Source organism: Aythya fuligula, chromosome 7 (assembly GCF_009819795.1).
Source record: "Aythya fuligula isolate bAytFul2 chromosome 7, bAytFul2.pri, whole genome shotgun sequence".
In the NCBI taxonomy this organism is placed as follows: domain Eukaryota; kingdom Metazoa; phylum Chordata; class Aves; order Anseriformes; family Anatidae; genus Aythya; species Aythya fuligula.
The window spans coordinates 21,441,165-21,458,058 of record NC_045565.1 but is presented as its reverse complement, the minus strand read 5'-3'; the positions used below and the strand labels follow the sequence as shown (position 1 = coordinate 21,458,058).

The 16,894-nt window shown below is 46.9% G+C and overlaps 1 protein-coding gene across 1 annotated transcript; it reads left to right on the top strand.

Moving 5' to 3' along the window:
* Positions 1-556: 556 nt before the first annotated feature.
* Positions 557-5,411, top strand: HHEX (hematopoietically expressed homeobox). The gene is made up of 4 exons (XM_032191510.1): positions 557-938; positions 2,473-2,651; positions 2,818-2,868; positions 4,483-5,411. Exons 1-4 carry the CDS (start codon positions 557-559, stop codon positions 4,714-4,716), a joined length of 846 nt encoding a protein of 281 aa, XP_032047401.1. The 3' UTR covers positions 4,717-5,411.
* Positions 5,412-16,894: the final 11,483 nt, after the last annotated feature.

The following is a 16,894-nucleotide window of genomic DNA, read 5'->3' as shown; positions in this document are numbered from 1 at the left end:
GAGAGACAGCGCGGGGCCTCTCCCGGGTTCCGCTGAGCGCGGAGGGGGAAACGGGGGGGGACCGGGGACACCGCAGCCGCTCACCCCCCGCTGCCCGCCTCCCCCCTCATCCCGGGTGCGGAGGGCTCTTCCCCGCGGGGTCTCCCCGCATCCAGCCGGGGGGGCGACGCCGATCCCCGGCCCGGTGCCGTCGGAGCGCGCCGGGTTCCCCCGGCCTCGGTGCCCCCGCGCGGTGCCGTCGGGGCCCGTCCCGCGGATCGGCGCCGCGGGGCGTTTGCTGCGGGGAGGCGGGCGGGCGGGGGGGGGGAGCGTTTGCCGGCGGGGGGTGGTTTCCCCCTTCCCTGGCCAGGCTCATTGGCTAGACGGAGCCGTGGCAGGAAGGGGACAGAGACCACGCGGGCTCCGCCCCGCGCCAATAGAAACCTATCGGAGGGTAACCCGAGCCCAGAGAAAGCCGCGGCGGCGGTGCCAGCTCCCGGCCGCGGCGCTCGGGGCCGGCTCTGGGCAGGGGTGGCCGGGGCGGCGCGGGGGGCGCGGGCGGCGGGGTGGCCGGGCCATGCAGTACCAGCCCCCGGGCGCGGCGCCGACGGCGGCCCTGGGCGTCGGCGTCCCGCTGTACGCGCCCACGCCGCTGCTGCAGCCCGCGCACCCCACGCCCTTCTACATCGAGGACATCCTGGGCCGCGGCCCCGCCGCCGCCCCGGCCCCCCACTCCCTGCCCGCCCCGCCGCCGCCGACGCTGCCGTCGCCCAACTCGTCCTTCACCAGCCTGGTGGCCCCGTACCGGACCCCCGTCTACGAGCCGACCCCCGTCCACCCGGCCTTCTCCCACCACCTCGCCGCCACCTACGGCGCCGGCGCCTACGCCGGGCCCCTCTACTCCTTCCCCCGCGCCGTCGGCGACTACACGCACGCCCTGATCCGGCAGGACCCCCTGGGTAAGCCACGGCCCCCCCGCCCCGGCCCGTCCCGGCCCCTCCCGTCCAACACGGGACAAGGCACGGGAAGCTGCCCCCGGCCCCTCCTGGCCCCGCCGCCCTCCCGCGCTCCCTCCGTGCCTCCCCGGCCTCCCTCCGTCTCCGTCTGATTTACTGTAAATTAAAGAAGCGCCGCGCTCCGGCGCTGGGAGCGAGACCACAGTGCGCGGCCGCGGTGACTCAGATTTGTTTTCCTTCAACCAAGTGACTCTGCGAGTGTCCTTAGTAATGTCGCGTGTGGTTTTGGTGGGGAGTTTTAATTGTGCTGGGAGATCGCAGCGCAGATCTGAGCCCTTTCCTGCGGATGACTTGAAAAACAGCCGGCGGGGCCGGGGCTCCGCTCGCCGGGCCCCCGCGGCTCCCCCGCGCCTGGGGGCGGCCCCGGCGGCCCCCGCTCGGCCCGGGCCGGGGGCAAGGTCCCCGCTGCGGGGGCCGAGCCCAGCGCCGCCCCGGCCCGGGTCGCCGCACTTGTTCGGGGGGATTGCAAAACTGGACCTGACTCACCGCGGCTGTGCAGTGAAAGAGGCTGACCCTTTCCGTTCATACAGGAAACCTTGAGCTCTCGATAGGAGTAAATCTGGTTTCAGAAGCTGTTAAGTGTTTTCCTGGCCGCCTGAAGCAGGCTCTTCCCCGGGAGTCGTGCACGTTGCTGATTACTTTATCGACATCCTCAATACAGACAAATTCAGGAAACACTCGACTTCTGATAGCCGGGATCCGTTTTTCTGATATTGTTCATTTCCTCTGTGTGGGATGTGACTTTATGACAGCTAAAATAACCAGTTGCTTCCTATTTTTTTGAGTCTGTTTTGCACCAGAATTACTAAAGCCTGACGCAAGCAAAATCTTGAAAAACAATGCAGCGAATTTCAAAGGCTGCAGGCAGCAAGACAGAAAGACAAACACGGTGACTCAGGGGCACTGGCCGGAGCCGCCGGGCCCGGGATGCGGCCGCAGCTCGGTGGCGGGGCCGGGCCCCCTCTGTGTCGCCTTCCCCCGCGGCTCCAGCCGGCCTCTGGGGAGCCCCAGCCCGGTGCGGGTCCCGGGGCCACCCCACTAGCCCCCAGCCCCGGGGGGCTCCAGGCACTGCTTGCCCCAAGCCACTGGGGCTGCTGGTGGTGCCTCCACAGCCGCACCCGACCCCAGCGCTCTTTTGGGGACGTCTTAGTAAGAGAGCAGAAGGAAGCAAAGGTCTTTTTTTTTTTTTTTTTTTTTTTTTTTCTTCTTCTTCTCACTCTTTTCTTTGCGAGATAGACCAACAGGAAACACATTGACGGAAACGTTGCCAAAGCCCGCGGAGTGGCTTTAACTGGTCTCCGTTTGGCAGAGGCGAAAAATCAGAGGAGGCGAAATCTGGGGGGAGGCTGAGTCAGGGGCATGGACAGGAGCAGGGCAAGGCTGGGCGCAGCCCCACCGAGCTCCTGGGCCCAGCCTCGGGACAGCCGGCAGCGGGGCCCAGCAGTGACGGCGGCGCTGTGTGTGCCTCTCTCTGAAGGGAAGCCGCTGCTGTGGAGCCCCTTCATCCAGCGGCCGCTGCACAAGAGGAAAGGGGGACAGGTCCGCTTCTCCAATGACCAGACCATCGAGCTGGAGAAGAAGTTTGAGACGCAGAAATACCTCTCGCCGCCAGAGAGGAAGCGCCTGGCCAAGATGCTGCAGCTCAGTGAGAGGCAGGTGAGGCCATGCTGCACAACAGCCCCTGCTCCTGCCCCTGCCCCTGCCCTGATGTCCCCAGCTCCCCTCCTCTGGGGACCAGCACTCACTTCTCTCTCCACAACTTGGGTGAGGCTCCCGTTGCTCCCCGACTACCCTGTGCCTTTTCTCTCGTTTTGTTGTTCAGGTCAAAACGTGGTTTCAGAATCGCAGAGCCAAATGGAGGCGTCTAAAGCAGGTACAGGGATGTTTCCGTTTCTATAGAAATAAGTATTTTAATTGTCTTATCTTACACCCGTGCTCGCCTATTCCAGGTTGTATGCAGAAGTCATCTGAAAGGCTGTTTAACCTCTTCACCTTGATTAAAAAGACAAATAGTCATGCTGGAATCCATGAGGGCTCATTCAGGCAGCACTAATGTTAAAAGCTCCTAATGTAGTTCCTATATCAATTATGCCCGGCTTTCACACACCGCCTATTAAAACTCCACGCTAATTGTTTTGTAAACCCATATGTTGTTTATCCAATTAACGTGGAGAAGATAAGTGATTGTCAGTAAATTACTTAGGCAGTTGTTTTGGAGGAGAATATTTACCGGCTTTTTAAATCACCCTCTCTTAATAAACACAAGGCGATTTATTCTGCAAATGCTGGGAGAGGCGAGTACAAACGCCTTGTTAGTTTTGAGGAGCGGTATGGAACATTAAGTCGCTTTTACTTTTTGTTTACGAATAGTTACAGTGCGTGAACTGAGTGGTTGAAGCGGTTTCCCTTCCCGCAACAAATTGTGCTCAAGTGGATATAAATCTGCCCGCACAGCCCAGAGGGCCGGATCCTGCCCTGCTCACCAGGGTCGGGGCCCCTCAGCTCAGAGATCTGTGAAAAGTCCCTGATACAGTGAGCGTGACAGGACTGGCGAGTCTCACTGGAAAATCAGCCTTTAATATCAAGAGAACAGAAAATTAATCACAGTGACAAGTTCTAGAATATTTATTCTGTGGCCTTTCACGGGGTTTCACCTCAGTACCTCTGTTGACTTTGAACACAATCTCTTCGCTCCTTGGCGGGACCTGACCCCTCCGCAATGTCCGGAGAGCTCACTTGGGACCTCAGCCATTTTAAGTCATTTCCTCCTTTTTGTTCAGTCACATCCATTTCTCCGAGCCCACACAAATGTGTCATGGGTGCGTGTCTCTGCCTGCTTTCTCTTTGCTTAGGAGTGTCATTTCATGCCCCGTAGGGGACGAGGCTCCCCAGGTGGCTACCGACACAGGGCTACTCCTGCCTGGAAGCAGGGCTCTGGCTTTGTGGGGGCTGGTTTTGTTTTCAGTGGTGTGTATTTTAATGTCGAGGTTTAGCCTCACAGCTTCGTTAGTACATTTTTTCCCATTCACTTTCGGACCACTGATGGACTCGGCCTCCCTCCTTTTGCCGTTGGGTGTAATTAAGGAAAGATCGGGGGAGGAAGAAGCTGTGTGTCCGTGTTTGTAAACTCATAATAAACATTTGCTTTGCTAAAGACAAAAGTTCAGAGGTTCCTGGGCTCCAGCAGCCCCAGTCTTTTGAAGTGGCTGCGATTACCATCGCCAAGGAGCCTCATTCGCGGCAGTGTCCCCTGTGGCTGCCGGGGCGCGGGATCAGAGCCGAGCCCCGCGTGCGGCCGAGCCCCCGGCCGGCCGGTGCTACTTGCAGGGTGGGAGTGTGGGTGGGAGGCCGGGTCGGCAGCGGGACACCTGCCCTTCCCTGCAGGGTCTGAGGAAACCCGTGGTGGTTTTCCCTTTCGGTGCAGCCCCTCAGGCCTCCTGGCACCGTGGCACGTATTTCTGTATCAAGCAGGTTTCTTTCCCTGCAGGAGAACCCCCAAGCCACCAAGAAGGAAGAAGTGGAAGGTGCTGACAGTCACAGTGACCAAAGGCCAGAGAGCTGCCCGAGCCCCGAGCAGAAGGGCAAGGAGGTGTCCTTGGACGGCTCACAGTATACCCCCTCGCCCGCCTCGCAGGAGGACCTGGAGTCAGATGTCTCCGACGACTCTGATCAAGAAGTGGACATTGAAGGCGACAAAGGCTTTTACAACCCTTCCCACTAACAGCCCCATGCAGAAAGTGGACCCTAGCTCGGCTTGCACTTTACTGGGGGCTGGTTTGAAAGAGTATTTTGCTACAGGAGAAGACTTTCAGCATTCCACTGGAAGAAAAAGAAACAACAGATAGACTCGTTTTATAATAAGCAGAGAAAGCAAGACGTATTTTCTGCAAACAGTCCATTTTTGGCAGATCTCTACTTTGGTTAAAGGAACAGATCCGTGGTTTGTATTTAATTTGTAAGATATATTTGTACATTAATTGATGTCCTAACTGGAACATAGTACTGCATCCCATCCTTACTTGCTGGGGGTCTGGATCAGCTGCTGTTAGGGATCAGGCAGAACTCATCTCTGGCTAGCATGGAAGTGAGTACAGATTGCAGGACTAAGCCCATTGTAAGTGTAAACAAATGTAGTTTAAATAGATTAATTTAAACACCCTTTGCAAGCAGAGAAATATGTTCTGTGAAATACAGAGGGATTCAACCATCCCGACAAGTGCCTTATGCTCATACTCTTTTACCTGCCGTGGTGCTCTCTACTGAGACATCCCTCTCTTTATCAGGTGGAGTCTTTGGACAGATCCATTTTTGCTCTTGCATGAGATAAATGTGCCTCCTCAAATTATTGAGGACTTTGCCCTGCAGTCTGGATGGTTCCATTTGCAGAAAAAAAAAAAAAAAAAGTATTTTTCTCCTTGAAAAATCTCTAGCACTGTTTTTTCCAGATTTTATATTTGAGAAGAAAATGCAAGGAGTGATAGTGCCCTGCTGCAGGAGGGAACCTGGCATCAGCTGCAGGGGATAAAAGGGGCACAGAGCAGAGGGAAGATAATGCCTATTGTATACATATCTGCTTTTGTACATACTAGTTTGCTTTAAAAGTCTTACGGTTTTATACCTCATACTGTTCATATTTTGTACATATTTGTTCAATGTTAAAAGAAAGAAAAAAAAAGGCAAAAACTGGTATTTAATTTTTGATGGACTCATCTGTGAAATAAAACTAAACTCTGCACCACACGCCATCCAGTTTCTGGCAGCAGAATCCCCATTCCTCCCCAGCAGTGCCCGGGGAAGCTGTGATCGGGTTTTTCCCCCCAGTGCTGTGCCGGTGGCTGGTCCCTCGTGTCCGTCGTGTCCCGCGTGGGGTCAGTGCTTCGTTGCTGTTTTGCAGCTGCTCTGCGGGCGAGCTGCGGGGCGGGCTAAGCCTCCGGAGGGGTGCGTGCGGGTCCCGGCTGGGAACCCGGGGGGGGGACAAGGGCTGGAGGAGGAGCGGGCTCTGCTCGGGGCCGGGCATCGACCCCAGCCGGGGCAGCCGCTGACCTGCCTGAGTCAATAGTGGTTATTCATCGGCTTTTCTCCGAAATGCCGCCGGCCCGGGGGCGCGGGAAGGAGCACGGAAAGCAGGGGGCACGGGCCCCCCCCTGGCAGTCCCGGGGGGTCTCGGTACCGGGGAAGGATCTCAGGGAGCAGGGGATGGAGGCACGGGACCGGCCCGGGTTGCGTCTGAACGGGGTCGCGCCTCGCTGGAGCGGCCGCGCGTTCTGCGAAGCGGAGTGGCCCGAGATGAGTTTTAGGATTTTAAGACCTAAAAAGACATCCCCCCCACACACACCCCGGGTGTGGGGGGGCAGGCTGCGGTCACCCCCAGTGCCAAGGGCATAGGACCCGGAGGAGACCCCATCGGTGCCGAGCGGAGCCCCGGGATGCTGCGCGCACGGCAGCTCCCCGCGGGTGGGCAGCGCGGATGCCTCCCCCGGCAGCCGCCGGGCCGGGGATGTGGATTTGCAGGGTGTCGGGGCAGGTGACAACAAGGCTGCCACCCAGGCTGTGCCAATGCCCTCGCTGCCCCCCGCGGGGGGCTCACGGCTCGGCGGCAGGTGGGCGAAACACATGGGGACCCGCGTGGGGTTGCGTGCGGCTCTGCCCGGCTCTCGTGGCGCGCTCCTCGGTGGGAGAAAAGCAGCCAAGGCACTTTACACCGTTCGGCCAAAGCTTCGAGCCCCTTCCGTGCCACCCTGCTTTTTCGTATTTGTTTGCCTGTTGGCTATTTCATGCCGAACTAGCACGTCTGACCTTTACAGCACAACTCCCGTCTTGTTTTCGACTCTTTTTATCAGCAGATTCAACTTGAAAATGGTTATCATTTAGCAGAAAAACAAACAGAAAAGCACATTTTTGTAAGCAAAACGTTAATGATTGGAAGAATTGCACCGATTTCAGCTTGACAGTGTGTGATTAATCCTCCGGGTCAGGTACTTATATTTTTAGTCATTAGGTTCGTCGGCCTTTGATATGCACAACTGTTTCTAGCCTAATAGGGTATCGACCCAGCTGCCTATGTACTTTGACTCCTTAAACACCGCGGCTGCGGGCCTGCGGGGGCCACCGTGTTCGGGCCGGGCATAGCCGTCCACTGCGGGGGATGCCCGGGCTGCTGGGGCTGGGGGCAGCGCCGGGGGGACCCAGGGCCCAGAGTGTCCCGGCCCCAAAAGCCCGGAGGCCGCCCATGTGCGGGGCTGGGTGCGCCCAGCGGCCGGACACACGTGGGGCAGCCCGGTGGCCGTCCCCGGGGGAGCCTCGAGTGCTTCCGCGGTGTGCGGCGGGGGGAGGAGGAAAGTGGTTGCACGATGTTTGCAGTCCCGGACACTCTAATCCTTTCTAATGAAATGGCCGGAGCCTCTTTTATTGCACAATAATAGGAAATAATAACTTAGGGCGCCTAATTGTTTGCTCTCGCAGAAAAGAACCTGCCTCTGTTCATCCAGGATTAATGGAGGGTTTACCACTGAGTTTAGTGGACACCAATAAATTCTAGTAGGCCCCCATGAAATCTGCTATCAGGTGGCTTCTCAGAGGACAAAAAATCTGTGCATGGTATTACTGTCTTTCAGCTACATGTATAGAGAGAGAGGGGAGAGAGAGAGAGTAGAGAAATATATCTATATAAAGATTAGATTGTAAAGACATCATTTTAGCACGAGAGAAAGTTTCAAGACAGTGCTGAAAACCTGAAATAAGAACCAAGGGCAGGTCGGAGCATGCTGATCTTATTCAAATCAACCTCTAGCTAATGTATAATGGTGCTTTGGGCTTAATAAGGACAAAAATATTTTGGCCAGTACTGAAGGTGACAGCAAGTGCTTACTGAAGAGCCTTTACTGAATGTGGAGCTTCAGCATTATTCTGACTCGTGGGCTTTGTTGACTTCAGGCCTTTATTTAAAAAAGAAAAATCAATGTATTTTTTTGAAATGTTTCAGGTGGTGCACCCCAAGGCCAAAAAAAAAAAAAAAAATTTGACACAGCTGTGAAAAGAACTCATCATGATAACTTAAGTGGCTCTATTTTACAACTCCATTGTTCGAGAGCTATTGGTAAATGACTACTAAGAACAAGCAAGCCAAGCTGAGACGGTGTTAATGTGGTCACTTGGAGTTATACAAGTGAATTACTATTTAGTGTATGCTTTCATTTGGGTTGGTGACTCCTAAATTTTTCCCTGACAGTCAGGTACACACCCATGTTATAAAGACATCATCCGTAATGGGGCTAATTGAAATGTAGATTTTTTTCCTACCAGACTGATACCCACCCATAAAGCCTTAATAATAAATAGAACTAATCGACTTTTTTTTTGTTTGTTTTTGTTTTTGTTTTTGTTTTTTGTTTTGTTTTCTCTACCATATAAAAAAGACCTGGCATTAGAGGCTGGGCTCATGCTTGTTGTAATTACTTTTTCCCTTGCCCCTTAAAGGAAAAAAAAAAAAAAAAAAAAAAAAAAAAAAAAAAAAAAAAAAGCTTTCCTGAAAGTATTGTTTAAGATGTCAAAGATGCCAGTACAATTCTGGGAAACACTTTAATTTGTTCACTCTCCAGTCAGCTTGGTAGAAGCAAAACAGTGTAAGGATGTACATTAATGACTAAGAACTTATCTGTTGACTCTGTAGAAGATGACAATTTTTACAATGTGAATGTGTATGTGCATGTGGGCCAGACAGTTTAAAATAGCTGTTTAAAGGAATAGATTAGATTGAGGGCTTTCTCTGAGTTTGCTGCAAAATGAAGTCAGAATCAAAACCAATTGCTGTCTGGTGTCCTGTACAAAATGAGCTGGTGCTCACACCCAACTGGAAATACTGATGGTAAAGACATATTGAACTTCGCTGTCATTGGTACAACTTAAGCAAATGCATTGGGGCAAGAGTGAATGAGCATGGAAAACGAGCTAGGATCTCATCTGCTTTAGGGAAAGGGCCATTTCCAGGAGAAATAATTCAATCAATCTTATTTAAGGACTAAAAATCCTATCTGACAGCACGTAGACTATTCAATACCTTTAATATGACTTTAGCAGGCTGAGTTATTGTCCGTCTGGACTCCAGACCTAATAAAACTGAGCAGAACATGATCTCAAGACTTTTAATAGGTTTGCTTTTGAAAAGATATAGGATCTGACTGAACTAAATCTACTGAAACAGGATCTTTTTCTCCTATTGTCTAGACAACGCCTTAGAGGATTCTCTACATGTCAATTTGTGTCATTGCTTTGAAGACCTATGTGGAGAAACTTCTTATGATTGTTTCCTGTGTTACAATTCTCTTTGGCTGTTGCAGTGAGACTTCCCATGAGCACTGTGTGTCATTTTAAAAAGTATTCTGGCATTGTCTAGACAGGTATAGAAGTTGTATTTTTAGAATGACTTAGCAAACACTTTTTAACACCTTTTAGCATTTGACTTGTCCTATCTATGCAAGGTTTCAGAACGTGTTAGTTGAGCCACGTTAGCTAGTATCTTTAAAAACACAACTTATATCCTAGTCTAGACGTACTAAAAGTGAGTGTTTATCCTGGGGTACACCCACATGAGGGTACAACTCTTTTAAAATGAGTCAGGACTGCCCACTACAATGCAATTTATCTGAATGACTTGCTGCACATATCAGGATAAAGATCACAGATTAAAAGGGGAAGAGGTAACTTTGCTTTATACACATCAGTTCTTCCACTTCCTTCTCTGTGTAAGAAGGAACCCTCCTACCCAGCCAAAAGACCTCCTAACCTTGCACACGGAGTCAATCAGAGAGCAGCTGAGGCCTGTAGCAAACCTAAAGCACAGAAAGACAGTTCTGCAAAAGGCTGGGCCAGCAGCAGAGGTTACTCTCTGGGGATTTGCCCTCCCAGGTCTGTCACCAAAACTCTTTGCTTCTGCCAGGGGAGTCCTTTCCAGGCCCACCCTGAATGAAAACAGCCCAAGTTAGTGTAATATAACTAACTTTGAGGAAAAGGTCTGCACTGACTTGGTTTGTTTTGCCTGGTGACTATCAGGAAACATTATGCCAAACTGTGTGGGCAGCAGGGACCAGGTTGTGGTTTTCCACCCTGGGGAGATTTGGGAACAACCCTAGGAAGTAGTGGATGGGGTCCACCCAATGGAGCTAAGCCCAGCTCCCTGGTTCAGGCCCTGGAGGCTGATCCAGGCAGTGTTGGCTCTGTCACTGATGTTGCACTTAGTACAACATTGCCTCCTTGGTGCTGTAAATCCCGCACTCCTTTAGGAGCATCCTGTTCTTGGTGAAGCAGCCAAAAATAATTCAGTGGGGGCAGCAGGCAGTGCCTGACGGCAGCAGAAGCAGCCACACTCTCGGCAGGCTGCACTATGGGGCTCGCCTCGCTCAGCAGGCTGGAGACTCGTGGCACTTCCTGACAACCAGGCCCCCTTGATTCAGCTCTTTTTGGGAGGTTTAGGGTCGAACCAAATCAAGTCACTTTTGAAAATCTTGGTCAAAATTGCATATAAATAACTTTCATGTTATTCAGTTTCCCATACTGTAGTAAGAAAAGATGGTACTGATGCTGCAATAGCTGAATAAAAGACACCTGCTTGCTGCCAGTGCTATTCTCATAACGAACTCTGTTCATGCTGAGTGCTGGTTTGCTCCACCAGCTGCATCCTCCTGCACTTTTAGGAGTGTCTGGGTGGTCAGGACATACAGGGAGCTCAGGAGGTGAGTATTAGCATATAGTAGAATATACTTATGACCTAATTTAAAAAACATACATTGGAAACTCACATTTAGCATCTCCACACTGCACTGCAGTTTTTCTCCATTTTTAACCATTGGCTTTTTTTTTTTTTTTTTCCTGTAAGAAAACATATACTGCTTGCAGATGGAAACGAAAGTTTTTGATAAAGAAAGTTCTGCTACACATGCCTGCAGGTAACACAACACCAGCACTCCTCCGAGGGTAACACACAGCGGTGTAAGTGTGCTCAGTTTCAGAATCTTTTGCAAGATTGCAGAAGTTCCCTGTGCTTCTAGAAATAAATATTTTGCACTCACAGTTGTGGTTGGGGGCAGCAGTTTTGATTCAAAACTCAACACTCCAGAATTAAAATGCTGTGTTGTAATATAGCCCTTGGAAGTGGTTTCTTGACAAAATTATTTTGTATCCGTGTGCATTTTTTTTTTTTAATTTAATACTTTTGCCTCATGACTGTCTCCTGAACTATCAATTCCATGATTCATTAATACAACCTGTGCAGTCTTATTTCCTATATGTAATCAATACAGCTGGCACTGCCAATTTAAACACAAATCCTGATACTTTAAAAAGTAGAGTATTAAGTTATTTGTTGGTAGCACCAGAACGAATGTAGGATAAATAATGTTGTTAAACAACAAATTAATTAAGGCCTTATTTTTCCTTAGTTGCTTATGGAATCTGCATTACTACATACTTTCCATTATTTGCAAATTACACCATACTAATTGAATAAATGCTTTAAAATGGGTCCTGAATGCTGGTTTAGAAGCACAGAGGAAGTGGTTTCTTAGACAACTGCTACCCACATATTGATTTGGTAACGGGGAGGTGGAGGGACGAAGATGATTATGTTGATGTACGGAGCTGTTGATTGTTTAATTGAAGGTAAAATTTTTAGCTTCACTAGTCAATTACCTGATCTCATTAAGTTCTTAAAAATCACTAAAATACCATTCTGGCTGAAGCAGCTGCACTTTGCTACTATATTGTTTGAAGCATTAGGAAAATCATTTGCTAATGGTGATTTACAAGTGTAAACATGTGATATTTTTAGCATCTGAACAAGCTCTTGCTCATGTCTTGAATGACAAACATCTACCAGGTATGTAAAGATGAATAAGGATATGAAATAAGTTTTTATGTTTGCTTAAGTGATCTGTAAACTTCTAAATATTTTAAGGCTTTGTCTAAATATCCAAACCTTAACAACAGAGTGGAAGATGGAAGAAAAAACAGTTTCTTGGTATTAAAGTTGCTCCAACTATAAATGTTAGAAGTTTTTTGGGTGGCAGAAAACAGGTTGTTATAAGGATAAATGTAAGCAGAGACAGCATTTGTCATCCCTGTGGAAGGAAGAAGCCCCATGTTGTGAAGATGTTACAGAAGCCAACATGGCAATACAAGGTACCAGTGATAACGGAGATTTCTGAGTAACAAAGACACCTCATCTTGTACCTGATGTTGCTAGTTTGGAAGTTGCTGATAGAAAGCTTTGTGTACTATCATCCAGATTCTGTGTGCAACAGTATGTGCAGTCCTGACATAGGTGTTGCTTGTAATGTGTGGCATTTTATGCATTTCACATGAGCAAGTTCTTCCAATTTAACACCTTCTCATGTTTGCAGGATGACTGTCACAGAAAAGGTAAATGATCAGTCAGTGGTTATACAGGAATGTGAGATACTCTTTCCAAAACCCAACTGGCAAGAATTCTGCTTCTTTGTGGTTTGTTTTGTTTGTTTATTTGTTTTGGTTTTGGATGAGTTCATAGAAAGATAGCCACCTTCCCGTCAGAATGAGGAGTCTGGGATGAATTTCATCATTCTTGAAAGCAATGTGACTTCAGTCACAAGAACCTGATGAACTCTTAAGAGGATCCAGACATGCTTTTCTCTCAGTACAAAGATGTAACCAAAGGTTATGAATCAAGTTCCAGAATGAGACATTTAGGAGAAATGGCTGCTTTTTTTTTTTTTTTTTTTTTTTTTTTTCCCTCCACAAAACATTAGAGGTAGATGTTAGAAGTTAAGAATTAATTTAAAACAAATTCAGTAGGACAAGGCTTTGGGGGATGGATATTCCCACTGACATCTCATTTGGTTCTTTGCCAATCCATGTATCACTTACATCCTTACATCTCTCTGGAGTCAAACATGACTGTTGAAACAGGAAGAAGAAACAAAAGAACACAGCACTGATGAGGAAAGGTACTGCTAAACCAACTTCAGAGCACGTGCCTCCAAACATCTCAGGTAATAAAATTAGTATCTTACAATAGTTATATGTAGAAACTAAGTTCCCACACCTCAGTAGCTCCTGAGCTACCTGTATGTCTGTTACCTAGATTTTAAGGTACCCAATTGAAATACAAAGTGCAAGGCAAATGAAACCACCAGAGTTACATTCCAAGGTTAAGACAGCAATGTAAATCACAAGGCCTACACCAAGTTCTTGGCCATTAATGGGGGGTATTTCTTTATGTTAGAGTAAGTACCAGAAGATATTTTATACTGTAACACAAAGCTATGGCATGAAAAAGATGTGAAGCACTTATCAGTAACACAATGTTGATTTAGGATTTTAGGATTTAGGTCTTTCAGACTACAAAAGTATTAAGGATCTGTTTTTTTTTTTTTTTTGTTTGTTTGGTTTTGTTTTTTTTTGGTTGATTTTTTAAAATTTATTTTTACATTGGCTATTGTCATGTTAGGGTGTGGTGAGGGGGATGTCTCAGCCTTCCAGTGCCCTTCCAGTGCATTGACTTTGGAACTGGAGAGGAGCAGCAAGAGATGTGTAGAACTACTCTGTGACTTGCTTGTATTGTCAAGTCAGTTACATCAGCGTTACTGTGATCAACCTATCTGTCCAAAATGGCACTAAAAGCTCTCAGGCTTAAGTAGCACAAACCCATTCTCAGAAGAGAGAGACAGAGCAACTTGCTTTACCATTGCACTTTCTGGAATGATGGCAAATTTGGTTGTGATTTGTGTACAGGAACAATCAGACCATTTTTAACACAGACACAAATGCATTTATTGATGATAGCTGCTATCAACAACAGGTTGATCTCCTGCTGTGTAAGCAGGCCAGGACACCCATCCTGGTGGAAATCAGCACTTGGAAGCTCTCTACAAGCAGGGCTCTGAGCAACAGAAGCCTTGCACAGACACACTCTGGGAATAGCCAACTCAGGAAAGTGTCCAGGGCCAGGTATTTGCAGAACTTTTCTGAACTATGGTTCTTTGGTCTTTGTGGTTTTGAGATAAGACGCTGAGGAAAGAAAATAAAAGCAACTACTAACCTAAAGAGTGAGTTATATCAGAATATCACCTGTGTGTGCAACCACCTTCCCCGGATGGGCCCACTTGAGAGAATCCTTTGCAGAACAGGATGGTGGGGGGTGGGTGTGGAAGAGTCAGGGTGTAATTTTCTTGAGTATAAAAACTAGTCAATTCTGAAGTCCAGTTTTACAGCTCTCCTTAGTTGTTTTATTTATTTTACAGCTCTCCTTACTGTTTATTTATTTCTTCTGTGTTTATTCTATAGTATGAAGATCTATTTCTCTGGTATGGTGAGATATACCAAATCCCTCAGGATGTACATACTACGATTTTTGTGACAGACTTAGCTAGGAGTGTCAAACTACAGAGACTTTTTCCCAAATCAATAAATCACCTGAAATTAAGGTGGTAGGTGATTACTTATTTTGTGTTTTGTTCAATTTCTTTCAGTTGAGCTCACACTGTCACACACAGCCACAGGTTTCATATAAGCTTTCTAAAATGTTCTCAACAAAATGAGTAATTATGGTGTAGCATATTTCAAACTACAACAAGCGTTTAACAGTCATAGTACTTGATAATAAAACTCATTTCTCAAATAGCTGCTTTGTGAGAATCAGCTTATGCATAATGCTGAGAATATAATGCAGAACAAATGGATATATTTCAGAGATTCATGAGGATTTGCCTCATTCTATTTCTAGATCTAAGTAGATAATAAAATACCCTATAAATATAAATAAATTTTTAAGCAGGCTTTTCTCATGCCCATTAAGAATATACAATTCAAAAACAATGTAGTGTTTTATCTCAGCCATAATCTTTTCTCTAATTAGGTATATCTTATTCCCAAGACAATAAACTTTCTTGCAAACCTTTTTATATGATCACTCTCAAATATTAAATCTCTTAATAGTCCTATTGTATAATGCTTATATTGCCTAGCCAACATTTACTGTGAATCTATTAATGCCCTGCTTTTAATTCCTAATTATACTAAAATTAAATTAGCTATGTGCTCTCCTACAACGTCTGTCTCCAGATCTAGAAGACTGTTTATATAAGCAATCAGGGAAGTTAGCTGTTCACTGGTAGGGCAAGTGTCTGCAAATAGTCTCTGCAATAACATATTAGCTACTGCAAATGGAGAAATATGAATTAAGCATATAGATTTTGCACTTGTTTCCCTTGTGTCTCCCCCCTTTCCTTGGCATGTTTGCTAATACATTTGTAATGTCAGAAATGGCTCAGAATGCTGAGCATTAATTAGACGTGGGAACTGGAGCATAAAATAACATCTACATTTTACCCTTTTTAATCAAGAGGAAATGCTCTAATGTTGGATTTAGATTTAATGCAAAACTAAATATTTAACTCAATATATATTATGTCAGTAGATTAGCTGGTATTTATCACAGTTTTCAAAACCAGGGCTTTAATGCCTCATTTGACGTGATTTTGTCAGTCCCTGGCAGAAAGCTGATAAACCACCCATTTATGCCATTACAGCTGTCTCTTGTAGCACTGTGCTGCTATGGAGAGGGGTCAGTTGTCATTTCCTTAAAACCTTTGTTTTTAGTCATTTTATAATAGGTTGATCTTTAAAGTTCATTTGGCTCTATTATAGTAGATAAGTTCCAGACTATAAACCAGGTTTTGATGGTACAAAAATAACTTAAACTGACTGGGTGGCCAAAAGTTATCTAAACACTGCACTATTGCTGTCAAGGTAGCTGAAGCTGGAGTTAAACTATGACTGGGCCTCCATTTCTTCCCTTATTTTCTGTTCCTTCTCCATATGTATTTATTTATTTTTGCTTGGGCAATTATTTTTGCAAAGAGGTAGCAAGAAAAAATAAAAAAGGTTTTCAAACTGACAAATGCTGAAATGGATGAAATTATATGGCCTCTGCTGGTCAGATAAGCTGGTTTCTGAGGATTCTCTAGCTCTGAACTGTTACCCAGGTGGGGTTGTGGGAATGAGCAACCTAGAACCCTGACCCCAGCCTTACAGCATGCCTATACCAGTGCCAGCACAGTGGGCTCATAAGATCTACATTGAAAATATCAGTAGTCCTACTGGTTTCTACCATATTACTTGCCTTTTCCTATGGGAAAAGCTGATTTACCTGCAGGCCCATCTGTAGATGTGTTTGAGGCTATGAAAGCCACCTGCTTTGTCTGAGGAGACCTAAGCTCAGGTATGAAGTGGATCCAGCTTGATCTTCTTGGTATAGCTGCCATTTAGGGGTTTGTGTTAACAGAAGGAGAACCTGTCTAAGGCAGTGAAGTTGAGTGTGTGTACATGGCACTGCAGCCAATTTAATATGATAGGGCCACTTTGTGATTGTTTTGTTCGCTATATTTTATTTAACATGACAGATTTCTCCAGCATCCCCTTAAATCCCGTTATAAAAGTAAACAATGCCAAAACAGATTTTCAAGAAACTTGCTTTGAATACCACATAAAGTTCTAACTGTCTCATTTAATATTTTCTTTTTAATACATAATGAAGACAACAGAAGAATGAAAAAAATGCGTACCTGTTTTCTCCCTAAAAAGACCAAACCAAATACCTTTGTGTTACCATAATATAAAACTTAATGTATCTGTCTTGCTTCTTGGTTGTAAAGTATAGTGCAAGTATCTCATGCATCACTAAGACTAGTTAAACTACATACAGCTAGCACGCATCTCTGTCAATTTTAATTGCTTAGCTCTGCTATGGAGAACATTTCCCAATTTTTTTTTATTTTTTTTTTTTTATTTTTTTTTTTTTGTGTATGTGTGTTAAGAAGGCTTAAAAAGTTAAGAGCAGCTTTCCAAATGCAATCCCCACTGCTCCAAGA